Raw genomic sequence first — 23,153 nt, 5'->3', positions numbered from 1 at the left:
AACCGAAACTTGAACTCCGCATAGAGCAAAATTTTGTTGAGCAAAGAGAAGAGGCTAAACTTTTGGGAGTGATGATTGATAATAGATTGTGTTGGGACAGACATGTTCAGAAACTGTTAACTAAAATGGGCAACACCTTGTTTGTTATTAAAAGGTGTGCAAAATATTTTACACCACTGATAGTTAAACAAGTATTTCATGCTTTGTTTTTTTCACACCTTGATTATTGCTCTGTGGTTTGGTCCAATGCTTCATTAACTAATATAAAAAACTACAAGTGATTCAGAATAAAGCTGCGCGTGTGGCTCTCTCATGTGGGTTTAGATCAAATGTTGATAAAATGCATGAAAGCCTTTCATGGTTTAAAGTTAAAAATAGATTGGTGTATTCACTTATGGTATTTTTATATAATGTTATAACAAATAAAACACCTTTTACTTTATACACAAAACTATCCTTTAGTATTGATACACATCATTATCCAACGAGGCATGCAGTAGGAGGTATAGTTTTATTTTACCTATAGTGAAAACTAAATCAATTCAACGTTCAGTCAGGTATAGAGCGATGTGTGAATGGAACTCTCTCCCAAATATTATCAAACAACAAAATACTCGGTATGGTTTTAAAATATCACTTAAGACCTTCAATTAAATAGTTAATATTAATTTAATTTAAGGAGATACTGTTAGAGGGTTCTTAGTTATTTTATTTTTTGATATAGATCTATTCGGAGTAGCGACATTTGATTTTTATTTATGGTTATGATTATTATTTTTTTGTGTGTGTGTGATTAATGGCGTTAACTGTATAATATGTATTCTCAAATGTTGTGTAATGTGCGTATGGTGTGTAATGTGATGTTATAAATTGTATTGTCACATGGTAGATTGTAGGACCCCAGGAAGAATAGCTTTTAGCTTATGCTGAAGCTAATGGGGATCCAAATAAAACAAACAAACAAACGCAGTCAAAAGTGAGGTGGATAAAGGCGAGACGTCTCCTGGTTTGGAAAACAACAATCCGTGTAGAGTTAGGTCTGTTTGGGTTCAGAGCAGGACCCCTGGACTCGCAAAGTTTCCATGACGTGCGCTCGTAATTTTTAGACATGTCAGTCTGGAAAATCTTCATTGTTTGTAAGAAACTGTTTACTCAAATTTATTATAGCGAATAGTTTATTCGTCCTGTCTGCCTAAAGTTATACTGAAACAAATCGGCTTATTAATTAATAACAATCAAAAAATTAGAGTGGGGCGGAGAGCATCTGGCCACCAAATCCATCACGTGACGTTCCGTTTGATAAAGTAGGCCAGTGCCTGTTTGTTGGAGGTACGCGGAAGCTGCATTTGTCCTCTCAGCATCCATTAACGGTACGATTTATACTTTAATTAAACTCAAACGCAAATAATTGTTATTATGATCAATATGAATCAAGTTAGTTCACTGTCAAAAATAAAATAGTATAAACATTAACATTAGCGTGCATTTTTGTTAGTAAAAACAAGGTGGTGATACGGGGTTATTTTTCGCGGAGCGTTTGCAATTTAATAAAGTTACTTTATAACTTTTATACAAGTATTTGTTGTTATTCTGGCATGTCAAGCGTATAGTTCCGCTGCTGCGATGGCCGAGTGGTTAAGGCGTTGGATTTGAAATCCAATGGGGTCTCCCCGCGCAGGTTCGAACCCTACTCGCAGCGAGAATTTATCGTTTTGAGGAAGTGAAAACTGCACGATTGAAGTCATATGTCAGAGAAGTGCGTGAGGTATGTTGGTATATGAAAGATGTGCTGAATCCAATAAGCAAGGACATGACTTGTATCCTTATACAGGTGTGGGTTTGGTGAAATACTGAAAATAACTATTGCTGGCAAGTGACAATCTTCTCAAGCATACCCCGATTCAAATTTAAACCTTTAAACAATTATTGCAATTGCTAATGTAAAAACGAAAGCGCATGTAGATAGAATGTTGTCTAAGATTATTTATTATGAAAAATCATGCATAAACGAGGAAGACTAACAATTATTTTCCACATGTCCGTGTGACTTAGGCTACTTTATTCCTAAACTTAATAAAAAATATAACGTGCATTTTATAATACTGTTGTTTTCCTATATTTAAGTTTTATTTTATTGTTTTTTCCCCCGTCAATTTGCAATGAAAATGCTTCTTCAAAACACGAAGGGTTAATTTGATTGAGCTGCCGGGTTAGCTGGACAAATTCCAACGCGTCTTCGATATAATTAGACGAGCTTTCGCCTTCTCTTTCAGAGACTGACAGTCAGACCCGGCACTGTCACCCGAGGACAGCTGTAGATACCAGCTCCAAATACTGTAAGCAGAATGGAAACATATTTATAATCTGGACAAGTTTTCCATTTTCAGCGAAACAACATGTAGGCTTTCTGCGGTTTTGCCAGGTGTTAACTTGTGAACTTATACCCGCCTTTTGCATAAAGATGTCCGGTTTGGGGAAGCTGCGCGTCGCTGTTATCGGAGCCGGTGGTGCGGGACTCTGCGCGGCGCGCCATCTTCTCTCCCGTCGGGACACCTTCGCGACACCTGTGGTGTACGAGCTCACCGACAATATCGGAGGAACCTGGGTCTATGAGGAAAGAGTGGGATGTTACGACAATGGCTTACCGATTCACAGCAGCATGTACAGGGACCTCAGGTCAATTTATAAGTGTTTATTATTTTTATGGCACTAATGTAACTTTATTATATTGCACTGTAATAAATATCGCAAGACATAAGTAGTGATGTCACTTATAACATTTAAAATGTTTAATTGCATATTAAGTGTCAATCAGTGTTGTTACCATTTTAATGCATGCCATGTGACAAGAATTGCTACTTATTGAAGTGTAATGTAAATCAACCTTCTTTTTTTAAATGTTATTTTTACGTAATATCCTCCTTTTAAACTCTTCTTGAAATATCAGTAGCCTGTGACGTATTTTAAATCTTTAAAGCAGTATTGTGGCTTTATAATGTTTTGCCATGTGCTCTTCTCACACACTAGAACCAATATTCCCAAAGAGGTTATGTCTTTCCCTGACTTTCCTTTTGCAAAGCATCTCCCCTCTTTTGTCCATCACACGGAGGTACGGAAGTACCTTGAGAAGTACTGTGATCATTTTCGTCTGTGGGACCACATACAGGTGAAAACGATAATATTTGTAGTAGCCCAGTTCTTACATTTTTTAAATACTCACACCTCTTTGTTGATGTTCAGCATTTCAGGTAAATTCATGCTCAATGCATAGTTTTGACAGACAATTATTAATTTCACTTTTTATGACCAGTCAGTCAAAGTGACTAATCTGTAAAAAAAAACAACTTTATCTTTACTGTACATTTATGATCAGTCTGTGGGATTGTGGAAAACTACTAGAGAATTAATGGTCGCCTGTACAAAGGACTGAATGTTGCTGATGCATCAGTTCGCTTGATAACCATCAGTCTGAATGTAAAAAAGTAATGATAGGTGTATTTCTCTCTTTCAACAAGTTTGGCACCTCAGTGGCTTCAGTGACCCCAGTAGATGTGAAGGGTGGGTGGAATGGGTTGGCTTGGGATGTCACTTCCAACGATGGTGTAGACCACAGCAAATCCACTACAGAGAGATTTGATGCTGTTATGGTGTGCAATGGGTAAGTGTACAGCAAAATGAGTGAAACATTCTCTGTAAAACCTTCCTATGTGCAACTATGGTTAAAATGTACATGCCTAGATCTATAAGGCCATTGAGGGCAGTGGATTAAACAGTAACTAATGATGCAATGAAACTGTATTGCACTTTCACTTATATACTGTGCCAGTTTTCCAGGGTGAGATTTGATTATATAATCAGGTGAAAAATTTGATTGAGTTTTTTTGATTGTTTGAGTCTTTAAAATTAAATTATGTGTGTTTATTCCAGACATTTCTATGATCCCTACATCCCTGCAATACCTGGACTGGAAAAATTCAAAGGTTTTCCCTTCCTTACATTATATAATATGTATTTACTTTGTAAAGCAAAAGAATGTGACATCTTTAAAACCAATTATCTATGTACTTGGCAGCAAAATACCTTTGACATTTGCTTTGACTTGCAAATTCCTAAACGTTCTTTGCTGTTGCAACATGTTATCAGTTTAACAGTCAGAGTGAGGAAATACTGAGAAATTCTTTAGATCAAACCATGGCTTTGGTTGGAAAGTAGATCCAGTTTTGGTTAGTCATTATATTATATTATATTTTATTTATCAGTATAGGTTAATTAACTGTTAGACCTTTATGTTTCTTTATGTTTCTTTTGATGTTGAGACTGGGGCCTTTGTTATCCATTTCACAAAGTGCAAGATTTTCATATCACAGTAAATAATGGAAATGTTATGTATTATAATTTTTGCATTTATGTACACATAATGCATGCTTGCTTTAGTATTGCAATTTTAGTAATTGCTGTTATTACTATAAAACGTAAAAAAATTAAAATAAATAGTGCCTTGCACGCTCAAAATCATTCGTAGGTGCATACAATGAAAGTATAATATAATAATATAATAATATAAATCATGTATTAATCAATCAACATTCATCAGGCTTAAGGGAAAGCTTTAAGAAGGTTGATTAACCAAAACATTTCTAGTTAATTAATATTTTTGGTGATGATGCAAGTTTGACTAGCGTGTGTTCTTTATATATTTTCTATATTCTAAAAAATATTGTATTTTGTCTAAATGTATGTTTTTTTTAGGGACGCTGATGCACAGTCATGATTATCGTAGTGCTGAATCTTTGGCGGGAAAGTCAGTGGTGCTGCTGGGAGCCGGTCTCTCTGGACTAGACATTGCCATGGAGCTCTCCAATGTTGATGCTCAGGTCTTTCACAGTGTTAAATTGTTTAGCTATTTGCAATGCTGCATTTTTTACTTAAGCTGGAATATACTACATAACATTTGCACAGATTTTTAGCAAATTTGCAGTCTGGGCAAGTTAACGCTAGTTTCTGAAAGTCAGTCTGCAGATTTTAGACAATGAGAGTTGACAGAAAAATACCTATGATGACTCCATCCAGTTAGAAGAAAATTAAACATGTTTGATATTTTGAGCTGATTTTTAGAATACATATTGTTTTCTTTTGTCGTCCTAGAAATGAGGCACGTGTTTCTGCACGAGTTTGTAGCTTTTTCTAACAACTTAAATAGCCTGTTAGTGTGTGATCCTAAAGGCTGAATAGACAAATTTTGCCCAGATTTTTGGCTCAATTTACAGTCTGGAGAAATGGACTCCAGTTGCTGAAATAGGGAATTATAGTGGTTAATGTAAGTTACTAACAGTGACAAAGGTCGTGCAAAGCTTTGTGTGAAAGAAGCTTGTGAAGAAATCAAACGCAACTGCACACAGAAGAAACATACTGCAGTAAAAAATGTAGTTTTTATAGTTAGAAAATATGATGTAGCCTAGTTTATTGTTTATTGTTTATTTGGATCCCCATTAGCTTCTACAGAGTGGTTGCTAGTCTTCCTGGGGTCCACAACTCAATCCAAAGCAGAAAATTGTACAAATAGATAAGAAAAACAAACAAACAAACAAACAATACAAAAACACAAATTCACTTATCACATCACAAACTATACATCTCAACAGAAGCAACACTTAAAATATACATCTACATATTTATAAGCATATCTTCACATTTTCTTCTAAATACATTTGTACAGTTGCTCTTTCTTATATTTAGGGGAACCATATTCCAAGCAACAGAACCTCGATAAAGTACAGTATTTTTCATCAAATTTGTTTGTGGACACGGTAAAAAAAGTTGATCCTTACTCACTTGACGTGTTTTATAATCATGTCTAAGTCCAACATAAACAAGCTTTTCAAAGAAAAACAAGGAGTATGATACTTGAATGCCTTATAAAAATATACCAACAATCGTAAATGTAATTTAACCTTCACCAGAAGCCACGATAACTTTCTATGCATATCACTAACATTAACATTAATATTGAACATAATATATACTTACTATATAATCTTTATGTTTGGACCAGGACAACGTATTGTCAAGCATCACACCTAGCAACTTAACATGTGTTACTTGTTCTATTGGCACCCCATTAATAAATAAATTCAATCAGCAGCCTTAGTCATACTATTTTTGTTACTAAAAACAATACATTTAGTTTTTTCTAAATTTAAAATTAATTTATTAATTCGAACCCACTTCATAATTGTTAATAACTCATCACTTAAATTTTCCTGAAGATCAGTTAATGTATGTGCCACGGAGAACATTGTAGAATCATTAGCATACATAACTATATTTGCCTTATCAACAACATATGGTAAATCATTTATAAAAATGGAAAACAATAATGGACCTAAATAACTACCTTGTGGTACACCACAATTGGTGTTTTTAGCTACCGAGAAAGATCCATTATGAAACACTCTCTGTTTTCTATTAGAAAGATAACTTCCAATCCAATCAAGAGCTGTGAGTGAAAAACCATAACATTTTAGTTTAGCAATAAGAATATCATGATCAATAACATCAAAAGCTGCTGTATAGTCTATTAAGACAGCACCGATCAATTTCTTATCATCTAGACATGCTAACCATTCGTCTGTCATGTGTATAAGAGCAGTACTTGTGGAGTGTTCTGCATTAGTAAATAATCCATTGATTCTAAAATATTGTAAAATTTGTCCAAAAATAATTTTCTCCAAGAGCTTGCTCAAAATACTAATTGGCCTACAATTAGATCCTGAAAAATCTGTTTTTCTCATTTTAAGTAATGGTATGATTTTAGATTCTTTACATAGATTCGGATATACACCACTAAGCAAACATCTATGAAGCCAAAGTGCATTTTTAGCTTTTACTGATCTTTTTGTAAGTGGAGCATATTTATCAATTAACTTATTTAATATATCCATAAAGGTATTAAGAGCTACGTTGACATCTTTTTCTTGACATACTTCAGTCCATTGGACACTCTGAACTTCATTAATGAACAAATCTTTGTTGAATCTTTTATATGACCTGGATAATACAATCCTAGTACCTGATTTGGGAATTTTTATCTTTTTGGTTATTGCAATTAAATTATGATCACTACAGCCAACTGCGACTGATACTGCCTTAGAACACAAGTCCTGAGTGTTGGTAAATTTGAGGTCAATGCAACTAGAAGTACTAACATTGTTAACCTTCATACTAATTCTTGTTGGTTGAGTAATCAACTGTCTAAGATTACAAACGTCAGCCATTGATCTTAACTTTTTTGGCAATGAGCAGTTTTTTGAAAGCCAGTCAATATTGAAATCACCAAGTAAAAATATGTCCTTATTTTCTTCTGTTACCCTATCCATATTTTCACCTAGGATGTCCAAAGACTGCACATTAGCACTAGGAGGCCGATAACAACAACCAACTAAAATTGGTTTGCAATGAGGAACAGAAATCTCAACATATGACTTCAATGTAACTATTTATTAGGTCTTTCCTTAAAATAACTCCAAAATGTTCCTTAATATAAAAAGCTACTCCGCCTCCATATTTATCCCGATCTTTCCTATACAATTTATAACCATTAATCATAAGCTCAAGATTACTCATAGCTGAATCTAGATGTGTCTCAGACAATGCTAAAACTTGAATGTTATCTGAATTACATATCCTCGCCACCTTATGTGTTTTATTCCTTAGGTTACATATATTTAAATGTGCAAAAATCATTCCTTTCTTTGACAACATCGATAAAAGAGATGATGTAGAATTGTCATGCATCATAACAAAACAGTAAACAATGAGTAAATTGTAAGGTACAAAATCATTCAAACATCATTCAAAGAGGGTCTATGTTCGAAAATTTCCAGTTCTGGGCAAGATGACTAACTCGTCATATTTCAGGATGGCTCTTTCACCTCTATCACGTGCAGCTCTTAATTTAGGTAGTAGTTACTTTCTTCTCAACTGAAGAGCCTCAGAAAAGTCTTCATTAATAAAAAATATTTATATCCTTTAGCTTAACTTATGCCTTCCAGATTTTCCTCAGTAACAATATCGGCAGGTGTATGATACCAAGTGTTTTTTGTTTTTTTTCAAATGTCATTTAATGTATTCCAGCCTTTAATGTGTGTTAATGCTTGTGACAAAAGAAACCAACTTGTTCTTGTGCTTTTAGAGATGTTCGCATGCTTACTACCTGTTATTACAACGTATGCTTATTACCTGATTACCATCCAAAGTACTTTATCTGGAATTTCTTGTTTATCTTGTACCATTACCTTGACCTCCAGGTCATCCTGAGTCATGGACAGCGGCCACTGACCTGCCCCCTTCCTCCAGGAGTCCAGCAGGCTCCTCCAGTAATCTCTGTACTGGATGATGGCACACTAGAGTTTAAAAATGGGGAGAGAGCCAAGCCAGAGGTGTTCCTGTTTTGTACAGGCTACAACTTCACCTTTCCGTTCCTGGATAAGAAAGTGGGTGTAAAAGTGCAGGAGCACCTCGTCTGGCCTCTCTATAAGTTCCTAATACCCCCAGCCTACCCTTCACTCTTTATAGTGGGCATCTGCAGAGCTATATGCCCCTTCCCACATTTCCATATTCAGGTTAGTTGCAAAGCAAAGGATATTTTGTTTAAGGGAATATGTGTCACTGAGGTACTTCTTAAATTTCCCTTACATCTTCAAATTGTTTCCTCTCATTTTTTCCCAGTCTCAGTTTGTCCTGTCAGTGTTGGATGGTTCTTTCCGCCTGCCATCCCGTGAGGAAATGGAGAAAGATATCGAGCTGGACATTGCTGCCCGTCGTGCCCGTGGAATTGCCACCCACCATATCCTTAAACTGGATTCTGAACAATGGGCTTACAATGACGAGCTCGCTCATCTGGGGGGATTCAAACCCCTCCCACGCTATTGGAGCAACCTGTACGAATCCAACAAGGTGTTCCGTGCCCGAGACATGCTCAATTACAAGACCTACAACTACACTGTCCTGGATAACATGGAGTGGAAGGTGCAGGATTTGCATGGCCAGCAGCTACAGAAGCCTCTGGCTGTTAAAAAAACAAATGTAAGCTGAGATGGAAAAATATACACCATCATCAAGATGCTGACAAACATATACCAGTGTAGCAAGTACAATTAGGATATTAACAAATTGTTCAGTACTTTTAATTTTGCAATTATTTTTTTAAATGTCTAACCATACTCTTATTTTTATGAGCTGAGTCCGTCCGCATAGAAAATGTCTAAATTAAATATCTTTCTAATCTTGTTGTTTGTGATGAGCTACTTTTTAAAAAATAAACCATAAATGAACACAAATAGTATGCACTTACAGTGTTTTAAAGGAAGAATTCATGTCATCATCTAAAACTTGCCATCAAGACCAGAGATTCACAACAACAACACAAGGTATGTGTACCCCAAGGGACACTTACAGGGATTGTTCACCCAAAATTCTCACCATCTTGTGATTCCAAAACCATATGTCTGTCTTTCTTTTACAGAAATATAAAAATATATCCACATACTATATTTCCAAACTATATCCATGTCCCCACAACCCATATTGTGTATTGTCATATAGTGTCAGATAGTCAGTACTTATTCCAAAATACATAACCACAAGCACAATAGTCAACGAATGTTCAGTTTTATTCAATAATCATGTCATACAGAGACAAAAGGCACCGCTGGGATTCGAACCCAGGATCTCCTGTTTACTAGACAGGCGCTTTAACCAACTAAGCCACGGCGCCTCGTGGCGACATTCTGAAAATTAGATTTCAAGAATATCTTAGTCAGCTACTATTCATGAACTCATTGAACTCGTTCCTATATTAAAAACATTTGGACTTTGATATCTCGTAACTTTTCCGTAATTCTGATTCACGTTGGCATATGATCATTCTAAACACACATTTTAAGCTATTTATGTTTTTTAAATATATTTCGTTAAGTAACGTTATCTCTGCCAGTTTTGATGCAATACACAATCCAGAATTTCGACCATGGAGCTCCGTGAAAAGCAACTGCATTACTGCGGTTGTTTATATAACTCACGAAGCTAATGCTAATAATGCTCAATTCCTCCAGCCACACGGTGGCAGCGCGTCCTACACGACCAAGAGCGAGCGTAACATGACGCTTTAAACTGCAGTTTCAGCGCAATTTAACGTTTTGTGAGCCTATATCACAATCTGACGCACTGGAAATTTGAAACAGTGAAAACTGTTGAAATCGCGATTAACCAATGTGCTGTGCGTGCATACACAACACTCACAACTGATAACGTTACAATGCAGACACACCATCCAAGCTAAATTCTGAGTCACTGTGGTTCTTTCCATGTAAGTAACTTTCACTGATGTCGCCATCCTATAAATAGGGTCTCCCAGGGAGATCAAGACCACGAATTATTAATTCAACCGCTTCAGCAGCAACAGCATCGTTCAGGAATCTCGTGTTCTCATTCTAACAGCTCAAACATTCTGTTTATTCACCGGCGCGATCTGTTCTTTGTGGAAGCTTGAATCATCACAGAAGAAAGTGATAGGGTTCGCCTCAAACAGATGTTTTATGTCACATGGCCAAAATTAAACGGTAAGGTTATACAGTTTAAGCGCAGACCCTCGCCATTCCAGATGTGTTATTACATTACAAACAACATATTTAATAATTGTTCAATCTTTTTTTAAATCCGATTATTTTAGCATAATCCCCAGCTACTGCTTCCAGATGTTTTTACTCATCTGTTCTGTACTATTCCATTCTACTGTTTTTTTTCCTTCTCTACACATTTTTCTAATTTCAGTCCAAGCCACTGGTTTTCCAAGTGATGTAATATCCTGTATACCACAATGTCCCAGAGGTACAGTATACAATCATGAAAATTTCTACGCATCACACATGGATATGTTTTACATTGACTATTTTTAGCTAAAAAGATCAAGAAAGTATAGATATTTAGATTTAGATCAAAATCAGTTATGTGTAATGTTGATGAAATGTTAATGAAATGCAAAGTATATATATATATATATATATATTCAGTGGATACTTTATTAGGTACACCTTGCTAGTACCGGGTTGGACCCCCTTTTGCCTTCAGAACTGCCCTAATTCTTCGTGGCATAGATTCAACAAGGTGTTGGAAACATTCCTCAGAGATTTTGGTCCATATTGACATGATAGCATCAAGCAGTTGCTGCAGATTTGTCGGCTGCACATCCATGATGCGAATCTCCGTTCCACCACATCCCAAAGGTGCTCTATTGGATTGAGATCTGGTGACTGTGGAGGCCATTTGAGTAAAGTGAACTCATTGTCATGTTCAAGAAACCAGTCTGAGATGATTTGAGCTTTGTGGCATGGTGCATTATCCTGCTGGAAGTAGCCATCAGAAGATGGGTACACTGTAGTCATAAAGGGATGGACATGGTCAGAAACAATACTCAGGTAGGCTGTGGCGTTTAAACAATGCTCAATTAGTACTAAGGGGCCCAAAGTGTGCCAAGAAAATATCCCCCACACCATTACACCACCACCAGCAGCCTGAACCGTTGAGACAAGGCAGGATGGATCTATGCTTTCATGTTCTTTATGCCAAATTCTGACTCTACCATCTGAATGTCGCAGCAGAAATCAAGACTCATCAGAGCAGGCAACGTTTTTCCAATCTTCTATTGTCCAATTTTGGTGATCCTGTGTGAATTGTAGCCTCCGTTTCCTGTTCTTAGCTGACAGGAGCGGCAATCGGTATGGTCTTCTGCTGCTGTAGCCCATCTGCTTCAGGGTTCAACGTTTTGTGCGTTCAGAGATGGTGTTCTGCATACCTTGGTTGTAACGAGTGGTTATTTGAGTTACTGTTGCCTTTCTATCATCTCTAACCAGCCTGCCCATTCTCCTCTGACCTCTGACATCAACAAGGCATTTTCGTCCACACAACTGCCGCTCACTGGATATTTTCTCTTTTTCGGACCATTCTCTGTAAACCCTAGAGATGGTTGTGCGTGAAAATCTCAGTAGATCAGCAGTTTTTGAAATACTCAGACCAGCCGTCTGGCACCAACAACCATTCTATGTTCAAAGTCACTTAAATCCCCTTTCTTCCCTATTCTGATGCTAGGTTTGAACTTCAGCAAGTCGTCTTCACCACATCTAGATGCCTAAATGCATTGAGTTGCTGCCATGTTATTGGCTGATTAGCAATTTGTGTTACGAAGCAATTGAACAGGTGTACCTAATAAAGTGGCCGGTGAGCGTATATATATATATATATATATATATATATATGACCCTGGACCACAAAACCAGTCATAAGTTATTTTGAGTTTAATACATCATCTGAAAGCTGAATAGATAAGCTTTCCATTTATGTATGGACAATATTTGGCCGAGATACATCTTTTTGAAGATCTGAAATCTGAGGGTGTAAAAAAATCTACTTTTTGAGAAATTGCCTTTAAAGTTTTGATTTATTAATGCAGTAATAATAATTTCACATTTAATTTGGATCAAGAGTGACTGTATTACGTTTATTTATTCTCACCAAAACAGGTAGTGATGATTAAAAGCTGAATATTATTCTTTTTTTCTTCTTCTGTGAGCTATAATGTGGTTACAGTGGAAGGTGGCAAGAGCCAAATGATCTTGGACAGATTAAGAACAATGATTCACATACAGAAAAACACATTTTATGTGGGGGTGTTTTCAACTGACTCGGTGGCGTCTGGTGTCTCACAGAATTCAGTTTCACAATCGCAAAATGGGACTGCACTCTCATCTAGAATGCATATTAATAGCCCGTAATTTCATAAGTATATGATGCAATACAAATGTCAATAAGAAAAAACAAAATAGAAGAAAGGGGCGAAGCTTCCTTGATTAGTCAAATTTAAACTGAAATCAACAGACTCAGACTCAATCTTTCTGTATATTATTTACAAATACAGTCACAAAGGTATTTCAGCAGATAAACTGATTTTAAATGAGGAATGAACAGTGGTAGTGGAGTTATTTCTTGTTCTCACTATAGAAATGGGAGAGCTAGGTGACTGTGAGGAGAGACCTTGCTCAGCAGAAAGGTCAGGGTTCCCAAAACAGAGTTCCTCTCAGGCTTGTTTAGATGGATTTAGTTTAGATTTGTTCCATGGATTATATTCGCCTTTTCTGGAATATTCTCATATGCTTCTGATTATTATAGAAAAGAGAGTTGATTATTTTGTGTTCTGTGTGCTTGGTAATGACCTTATACAAATGTTTGTTTGTGTGGGTGTTGGCAAAGCAACTCAACATTTTTCTTCTTTCAGGTTGGCTTTTGTAGAACAGCATGTCTTCTGTATACAGCATCTTAAGGGTCCCACTTTTTCCATTCTTTCTTGAGCACACACACAAAAGACCATGTGAATCACTGTGGTTTCATAGAGTCATCTCACTGAGTACTGGGAAAATGTGAGCAAGCATTTCAATAGACTGAATAAGGTCTTACAAGGCTGCACTCTTTTAAATATTAAACATTAAACATGCATTTAATTACAAATATGTTGTAAGATAAAAGCATCAGTAATGCATAAATGTAAAGTTTTGTTTGTGATTTGACTGTATCATCTGCAGTGTGTTACACATTACATTATAGGGCTATATTTCCTCATTACATAATATGCACATTTTACTGTAGCCTACATAAGTGCTGTAAAAAATATTATTAGCCTATTAGAAAAGTATTACTAGGGCTGGGTAAAAAAATATAAATTTGTCGGTTTAATCAATTCTCATTTTTATGAAACGATATCATTCTTAAATCCCAAGAACTGATTAGTCTGTTTTCAGTTAACGGAACAGTATAGTGCACCTCCCATCCAATAAATCGCAATAATCTTACTTTTGATATAAAACAAAGTCTCAAATTTCAAATTATGTCCATTTTATTAAAATATTCAAACAATAAATACCATTTTGGCGCTACTTAATGTGGAGTGACAGATCACTGTAGCACCAAAGCGCACGTGAACTGATTATCTCCTCCGCTTTGATTCCAGTTACAGAACGAAATAAACATGAATGAACATATAAAGTTAGGTTAAAAGAAAGAGTACAAAGTACCGAAATCCGTATCTTATCTCACGTAATCCCTCAATCAGTGTTTCAACCACGTAAAGACGTTAATATAACAGCTTGTAAACAATGTCACGTAGCCTACATTGCATTTATCTCAGAGAAAAACAGTCGGTGACGATAAACTCGTTAGTCAGCTAGAAAAAATTAATTCTAGAGAGGAGCATTTTTCCAAATAATATGCACCATTATAAGTTTACTGTTCTGGTCTATTTAATTTATGTTTGAATAAATCCCAAAACGTTTTTATGACATCCATTTAAATTGGAGTAGAGAAATATAGCCTAATTATGTGAATATAAAGTTCAAGTTCAAGTTTATTTGTATAGCGCCTTTTACGATACAAATCGTTGCAAAGCAGCTCTACAGGAAATTAAGTTTCCACAATATATTTATATATTGCAGAACCAATATAACTTATGGCAAAATTTGGTAATTCTGTATGTTGTCTGAGCGTTGGCATCCTCTGAGGTCCTCTGAGGGGTTGGCATTATCTTTTCTCAGGTGTTCGGTCATCTCAGATCATTTAAGGGTTGGATCCAGACTGAAGCTTCTGTAATTCCTAGAAAAAGAGAAACAAATAGAGACATAATTAGCGTAGCTGCTGTTCCATCTAAGCAAAAATTATTTGTTCAACCCAAGCTAAAGAATAATAATAATGTACATTTGATCAGATATAACTGCAGTACAAGATTATAAGATGCATTATGTGAATGCTTGGCTAAAGAGATGAGTCTTTAATCTAGATTTAAACAGATAGTGTGTCTGAATCCCGAACGTTATCAGGAAGGCTATTCCAGAGTTTGGGAGCCAAATGTGAAAAGCTCTACCTCGTTTAGTGGACTTTGCTATCCTAGGTACTATGAAAAGTCCAGAGTTTTGCGACCTTAGGGAGCGGGTTGGATTGTAGCGTGGTAGAAGACAAGTTAGGTACGCAGGAGCTAAACCATTTAGGGCCTTATAGGCAAGTAATAATATTTTGTAAATGATACGGAACTTAATAGGTAGCCAGTGCAGAGACTGTAAAATTGGGGTAATATGATCATATTTTCTTGACCTGGTAAGAACTCTAGCTGCTGCATTTTGGACTATCTGTAGCTTGTTTATTGAAGATGCAGGACAACCAGCTAGCAGTGCATTAAAATAGTCCAGTGCATGCATGAACTAGCTTTTCTGCATCAGAAACAGGTAGCATGTTTCGAAGCTTGGCAATGTTTCTAAGATGGAAGAATGCTGTTTTTGTAACATGGGAAATATGATTTTCAAAGGACAAGTTGCTGTCTAATATAACACCCAGATTTTTGACTTTAGAGGACGTAACAGTGCATCCGTCTAGTTGCAAATTGTAATCCAAGATATTCTGTGTACTGTTTTTTGTTCCAATAAGTAATATTTCTGTTTTATCTGAATTTAATAGGAGGAAATTATTGGTCATCCAATCTTTTACACTTTTTACACAATCTATTAGCTTAGATAGTTTAGAAGTTTCATCTGGTCTTGTTGAGATATATATTTGAGTATCATCAGCATAACAATGAAAACTAATCCCGTATTTTCTAATAATATTACCAAGAGGCAACATGTATATTGAAAATAGCAGAGGACCTAGGACAGATCCTTGTGGTACTCCATACTTTACTGGTGATAATTGAGATGACTCCCCATTTAAATGAACAAAGTGGTAGCGATCGGACAGGTAGGATCTAAACCATCTTAAAGCCTGCCATTGAATACCAGTATAGTTTTGTAATCGATCTATGAGTATGTCATGGTCTATAGTGTTGAACGCAGCACTAAGATCAAGAAATACTAGCAATGAGATGCAGCCTTGGTCTGAAGCAAGAAGCAAGTCATTTGTAATTTTAACAAAATTAGGTGAGGCCTGAAACCTGATTGAAATTCTTCATAGAGATCATTTTTTTTGCAAGAAGGAGCACAATTGAGCAGACACAACTTTTTCTAAAATTTTAGACATAAACAGAAGATTTGAAATGGGTCTGTAATCTGCCAGTTCATTAGAATCTAGTTGTGGTTTCTTAATAAGAGGCTTAATAACCGCCAGCTTGAGTGGTTTTGGGACGTGACCTAAAGATAACGATGAGTTAATAATATTGAGAAGTGGTTCTTCTGCAACAGGTAACAACTCTTTCAGTAGTTTAGTTGGTACAGGATCTAATAAACGTTGTTGGTTTAGATGCACTGATAAGTTGCAATTTTCCAAAAAGAACTTCAAATTTTGATTCGTCTGACCACAGAACAGTTTTCCACTTTGCCACAGTCCATTTTAAATAAGCCTTGGCCCAGAGAAAACGCCTGCGCTTCTGGATCATGTTTAGATATGGCTTCTTTTTTGACCTATAGAGTTTTAGCCGGCAACGGCGAATGGCACGGTGGATTGTGTTCACCGACAATGTTTTCTGGAAGTATTCCTGAGCCCATGTTGTGATTTCCATTACAGTAGCATTCCTGTATGTGATGCAGTGCCGTCTAAGGGCCCGAAGATCACGGGCATCCAGTATGGTTTTCCGGCCTTGACCCTTACGCACAGAGATTGTTCCAGATTCTCTGAATCTTTGGATGATATTATGGTCTGTAGATGATGATAACTTCAAACTCTTTGCAATTTTTCTCTGAGAAACTCCTTTCTGATATTGCTCCACTATTTTTCGCCGCAGCATTGGGGGAATTGGTGATCCTCTTGCCATCTTGACTTCTGAGAGACACTGCCACTCTGAGAGGCTCTTTTTAAACCCAATCATGTTGCCAATTGACCTAATAAGTTGCAAATTGGTCCTCCAGCTGTTCCTTATATGTACTGTGACGAGTCAGCTGCCTCCCCCCTGTCCATCATCACCACCCCGTCCCGTATTCGCCGCCCTTCACCAGGCTCCCGACGGGAGTGGGGGTGTGAGAGAGGAGGGGCGCTGAACACCTAGGGCTGGCGGCGTGTGATGAGGCGCACCTGATGTGAATAGAGCCTCATCACCGCCGCCGTTTAAACGCCGAGCGCGCCTCTCCTCGAGAGACCGGTCTCTTCCCCGTGCATGCACGCTGGTGTCCTCGTGGGTCCAGGAAGGGTGCGTCGAGGAGGACTGCCGCACCCGTTAGGCGACTGACGGGCCAGGATGCCGGGCCGCCGAATCCCCCAGAAGCGCCGGGAAACCAGGAGATGGACGAAGCCGCACAAGAGACGCCGCCGCCACTCGCTCCCGGCCCCGAGAGGGGAGTGCGTGCGGCCACCGGACTCCGCCCCTTCCCTGGACCCTTCCCTGACGAACACTACCCTCCGGCACAAGCCCCGCAGCACAACGAGGACACCAGATTCCCCGTTTATTTGGACACTTTGCCCCTTTGGACACTTTATTTTCCCTTTTTATTGTTTAATAAAAACCTCTCCGAGGCTTGACGCCACACCCACTGTGTCTGTCGTTTGCTCCTCCCGCCACAGTACATTTAACTTTTCCGGCCTCTTATTGCTACCTGTCCCAACTTTTTTGGAATGTGTAGCTCTCATGAAATCCAAAATGAGCCAATATTTGGCATGACATTTCAACATCCACATTTGATATGTTATCTATATTCTATTGTGAATAAAATATAAGTTTATGAGATTTGTAAATTATTGCATTCCTTTTTTATTCGTAATTTGTACAGTGTCCCAACTTTTTTGGAATCGGGTTTGTAATTAAATCTAGCGTATGATTAAAACGATGAGTGGGCCCGGTGACGTTTTGCTTGACTCCAAAAGAGTTTATTAAGTCCGCAAACGCAAGTCCTAACGCATCATTTGTATTATCAACATGAATGTTAAAATCTCCGACAATTAGCACTTTATCAACATTAACTAATAGATCTGAGAGAAAATCTGCGAATTATTTTAGGAAATCTGTATATGGCCCTGGTGGTCTATACACAGTAGCCAGAGCAAGAGATAGGAGAGATTTCTTTTGCATATCTAACAGTGTAACATTAAGCAGAAGTATTTGAATGAGTTAAACCTCCTGTATCCTGTTTTCTGAGTATCACTGAGAATATCACTATATATTGTTGCAACACCGCCGCCACGTCCAGTCTGACGAGGCTTATGTTTATAACAGTAGCTTGGTGGAGTAGATTCATTTAGACCAAAATATTCATTTGGTTTAAGCCAGGTTTCAGTCAGGCAGAGTACATCAAAATTATTATCTGTGATCATTTCATTTACAATAACTGCTTTGGGTGCGAGTGATCTAATATTTAGGAGCCCAAGCTTTAAAAATAGTTTTTGTTCATTTATTTTGCGTTTTTCTGGTTTAATCACGATCAGTTTTTTTCTAGATCCTGCATTAAATTTATATTTTGACCTCGCTATATGGTCTGTATAGATTGGACAATGCAAGTACTTTAATCATTTAAGTGGGTATAACAAAAGTCATCATAGCAGTTATTTGAGAATTGGCTTACCAGTCAGATGGAGCGTAGCGTCCTGGAGATGTTGTCTGACAGGAGTTCCGCTCCGACTCTGCTGGGGTGCAGGCCATCAGCATGGAAAAGCCTAGGACGCTCCCAGAAAAGATTCCAATTATTAACAAAGAGCAGTTTCTGTTCTTTACACCATGACAATAACCATTCGTTTAAAGCAAAAAGTCTACTGAACCTTTCGTGCCCTCATCGATACGTGGGAAGCGGTCCTGACACGATGATCGTCGTCGCGGGCGATGTGCTGCGTACCATCTCGATCAGGCTCCTGAAGTCCCTCTTCAGTGTCTCCGTCTGCCGCAGCTTGGTGTCGTTAACCCCCGCATAGAAACATCGAGAACACGAGCACCGGGGGAAACAGTGAGTGTGCAGTTTACCTTCAGCTAACGTAGCACGGACATGCCGGACGATGGAGTCTCCGACGATCACAGCGTCGCGTTCCGTCTCGTGGAGGGGAGCGAAACGGTTCCGGGTGGAGATCTCGAAGACTGGAGGCGGCGGAGGGGGAGAGGTCGTCGCACGGTGCCTGGCTCGCATCTTCCGCTGCTGGTGCACCCAGGGTCCGTGGTGCGTTATAAATTAATTATTATAAAAACTTAATTGAGTGTAATTTAAGTGTTTGTATAGAAATCAGTTAATTTTAACCTTCAATATTAGCCTAGTATCAACCAAATGTAGCCTATATTTTACAACATTAGTTGAGAGATTTTGTTGTTGTTGTTTGAGAAAATTTGCCATGTAGCCTACTGTACCTGATATATCCAAAATAATCAAATAAATGATCAAATCAAATTGAATTAAATCACATGCTTGTGAAGCAAAGTCGTATTGAATCATGAAATTTGTGTCAATAACAATAACAAACTTGCCTGTGAAGGCAAGTATTCATTTAGTGAGTAAAGTGAATAATGCTAATTGCCACAGGAAAAAGTATCAAACATTTTCATATCACACATCCCTACCTGCTGATGATTCAGACCGAGCCACAGCAAGTCAAATAAGCATGTCAAAAGTCAGCATGAGTGTACGGTAGGATATTGTTGTTCCTTAATGACCATTTTTCTCGCCAGACAGATGAATACTTCCTGAACCATCCCAGACAGTGACTGTGGGGAAACACACTGTATCAAGGTAAGAAGAGATAAGATCGGTACAAACAGCAGCACACGTGATTCAGCAGCTCCTGTACTGACTGCTAAACACTGAGTCATAGATGCTCATGAAATGTCTGGGGCACAGTGTCTGTCTGATGTGTTTACTTTAAAATCAGGGAGATGTGTTTCTGCAAGGTTTTCTTCAGGTGAAGACAGGTTGAAGTTATGTAAGTGTCTGGATCCTGTGCACATTTGTGTGTGTTTAGAGCATCGTGTGCAAGAGCTGAGTGGCCTGCAGCTGCTTGACCTCCTTAAACAAGGCATAAGAGTAAAATTGATATGCATATTGTAAAAATAAACAAATAAATTAAAAATGATATATGTTTGAGACACCCAGAAACATTTTAGTAACATAATATTGCAGATTTGATTTTGAATACTAGATTTTGAAGTCTGTTTTTGTGAATGTGACTTTGTTTATCATTCATGCCCAATTATTTCTTATATAATTGAATAGAATTTAACTAAACTTAAATAAACACTTCATAATGACTTTTTTTATTATTAAAACATTGTCTCTATTCAGATATTAAGTATGTAAATGTATTTTATCAGCCATGCTACCCTTCAAAAATTTAAGGAAGATTTCAGATTTTTTTAAGTTTTTTGAAAGACAACACTTCAACACTACAAGCCTGTATTTATTTGATCAAACATACAGTAACAGAAACATTGTGAAATATTACAATTTAAACACTAATCATTTTTTCTATTGTAATATATTTTCAAATGTAGGCTAATTTATTCATGTTGGTGACAAAGCTGAATTTTCATCAGTCATTAAGTGTTTAGTGTCACATGATACTTTAGAAATCAGTCTAATATAGGGATTTGGTGCTTAAGAAACATTCCTTCATTGTTAATTTTTAATTCTCTGTTTCTTCACAACATTTATTTGAAATGAAAATTTTCTTTACAATGTAAAAGTGTGTAATGTCACTTTTGGTCAATTTAATGCATCCTTGCATAAAAGTATACATTTCTTACCAAATTTTGTAGCATTTGCAAAATATAAAGTTGGAATTGTTTGTTCTTACGAAGTCCCAATTCAGAGATTTGAAGTCAAAAATTCCAGAATGGAAAGTTGCAAATGCAAAAAGGGGTTGTCTGTTTTACTGTTAGCAAGAACACTTAATATAATACTGTTTTTGTTGTTGTTTTTTAGTACCAGTTAATGTTGCTGTGGATGTGCGTGCAGATGAGGAGAAGATTCTGACCACAGTTTGTACTCTGACTGTAACCACAGCTTCCATTCCTAGGCACCGCAACCACAAAACAGGTTAACACAAGTTTTGGCCCTCAAGGCTTTCAACTCTCAGCCTCTGAATCATTTCATAAATTATTTTCTTTTGCATACACCCTTTAAGGCTGTGTTTTGGTGTCTTTGGGTTTGCCAGATATAATTGTGTTGCCATGTTATGTCTTCAGTTATGTAACCTTGAACAAAATGGCAGTTGTTAGCAACCTAGTTTTAGTTGGCCAGTAAAGGAAAGCCCTGATATTTAATGTTACAGTGATGTCTTAAACTGATAAAAGATGTAATAATATTGTCAAATTAAATAAATTAGCCTCAAAACTAACTATTAGTTTAAAAATTATATAGAAAACATGAGTTTAAATTTTCGGTGAATAAAAGATGCCTGCTCAGCATTTCTCAACTGAAAAACACATCTATTTATAATTAAGCATATCTATTTCAAAATACTCATTGTTTGGCCTTCAAAAAAAGTATACATTTCCCATCAGCAACACCCATCACCCCTTTACAAAAACACGCAATTTCGTGGAAATTTAAAGAGTGGCATGTCCTACTGATGGTTCAACTTTCCTGTTTACCCCCTGAAGCACTTTGCTCATTTTTTAAGTACAAGCTGTTTTTGTAGCCCTGGATATATAAATTAGTTGTGACTCTTGGAGCTCAAGGGTGAGACACAGGACATGTTTTGCCTAATTCAACGCTCTCTCCTCATTGGTCATATCCTGTGCCTTGTCTATTTGGCAAGAGCTTTGTGCTTAAAATTTTGTCATTGTTATTCTCCATATCAGTATATCACATTAACTTTTGGGAATCCTTTGGTATAACAAATTAATCTTTAAGATAAAAAAAAAAACATGACTTCATCTTATAAACTGGAGTTATTTAAAGGCTATTTCATTATGTTAATGAAGAATAATGACCGATATGTCAACTTCTCATTTAAGCTTTACATGGGCATTTAGTACTTGCTAAAAATGAAACTCTACTCTGAACATTTTCTTGCTGAACTAACTTTCATTTTCTTTGCAGAATATAAACTCATCATCAGTTGAGGCTGCAAATCATCACTTTCTATAGTTGGTGATCCACGCAAGTGTCAGGGGTGAGGGAATACCCCATGTTCCACTTACACAGCATTCTTTGTCACCCACTCATATTTTTCCTCACTGTTTCCCTCTGCCTTTTCCTCTTAATCATCTCCTTCTGATCAAAAAGGAGAACTCCAAAGAATCACATTGTAAACCTTTTCCCTGTTTAAACCCATCTGGCTATGATAATATGATATACTTTATATGATATATGCAAAAAAAAAAAAGAAATAAGGAATACATGTTGAATCCTGATGAACGAAATACTCAAGTTGAAAATCTTAACTTATATACATTAGTAATTGCGTAAGCGTAATTCATTGAGAATAAAATGACGTGATAATGGTCAATGAAAAGCCAACATCATTAACCCAATGAGTGCTGGATTGAAAATCATGTCAAAAATCTAAGTAAAACAAAGTAAAAATTATAGGCTGATCCAACTTGAATGAATTTCATCAACTCATAATGTAAGTCAGTAGTGTTTATGGCCCCCACATGCCTGTATGCACTTGCAACAGCATCTATAGGCATGCTCCTGATGAGATAATGGATGGTACCCTGGGGGATCTTCTGCCAGACCTGGATCAGGGCATCAATGAGCTCCTGGACAATCTGTGGTGTTACTTGGTGGCTGTGGATGCGCCGATGCGTAACATCCCAGAGGTTTTCAATTGGATTCAGGTCTGAGGATTATGAAGGCCAGTAAATAGCATCAATCCCTTCATCATCCACAAACTGCATACATACTCATTGTCATGCACTAGGAGGAACCCAGGGCCCACTCCAGCAGCATCAGGTCTGACAGTGGCCCTGAGGAATTCATCCCAGTACCTGACAGCAGTAAGGGTACCATTGGATAGCACGTCTTTGTGGCTCTCCCAAGTATATTCCTCCCTAGACCACCCACCACCAAACTGATCATGCTGGATGATGTTGCAGGCAGCATAGCATTCCCCATGGCATCTACAGACTCTTTCACTTCTGTCACATGTGCTCAGTGTGAACCTGCTCTCAAGAGAACGGTGCCAGCGGTGGGCCGGCCAATTCTGGTGTTCTTTAG

At 37.3% G+C, this 23,153-nt stretch overlaps 1 protein-coding gene and 1 long non-coding RNA gene across 3 annotated transcripts; one reads left to right on the top strand and one right to left on the bottom strand.

The window, feature by feature from the left end:
• The first annotated feature begins 872 nt into the window (after positions 1-872).
• LOC306877714 (uncharacterized protein) lies at positions 873-9,544 on the top strand. 2 transcript variants are annotated; one of them, XM_079429647.1, is made up of 9 exons: positions 873-1,370; positions 2,274-2,336; positions 2,462-2,676; positions 3,028-3,166; positions 3,516-3,658; positions 3,928-3,980; positions 4,750-4,874; positions 8,307-8,621; positions 8,728-9,544. In XM_079429647.1, exons 3-9 carry the CDS (start codon positions 2,462-2,464, stop codon positions 9,091-9,093), a joined length of 1,356 nt encoding a protein of 451 aa, XP_079285773.1. In that variant the 5' UTR covers positions 873-1,370; positions 2,274-2,336; the 3' UTR covers positions 9,094-9,544. The 2 variants fall into 2 exon arrangements, with proteins under 2 accessions (XP_079285773.1, XP_079285774.1); XM_079429648.1 differs by lacking the exon at positions 2,274-2,336 and having other exon boundaries at positions 1,291-1,370; positions 8,728-9,335.
• A 4,383-nt stretch (positions 9,545-13,927) lies between these two features.
• Positions 13,928-19,794, bottom strand: LOC306883537. The gene is made up of 3 exons (XR_013785361.1): positions 19,553-19,794; positions 18,576-19,136; positions 13,928-14,694 (listed from the first exon to the last, which is right to left on the bottom strand). It is a non-coding gene; the product is annotated as an uncharacterized lncRNA (long non-coding RNA).
• Positions 19,795-23,153: the final 3,359 nt, after the last annotated feature.

This window comes from Barbus barbus (genome assembly GCF_936440315.1).
Source record: "Barbus barbus genome assembly, chromosome: 2".
NCBI classification, from domain to species: Eukaryota; Metazoa; Chordata; class Actinopteri; order Cypriniformes; family Cyprinidae; genus Barbus; species Barbus barbus.
This window is presented reverse-complemented; position numbering and strand designations above follow the sequence as displayed.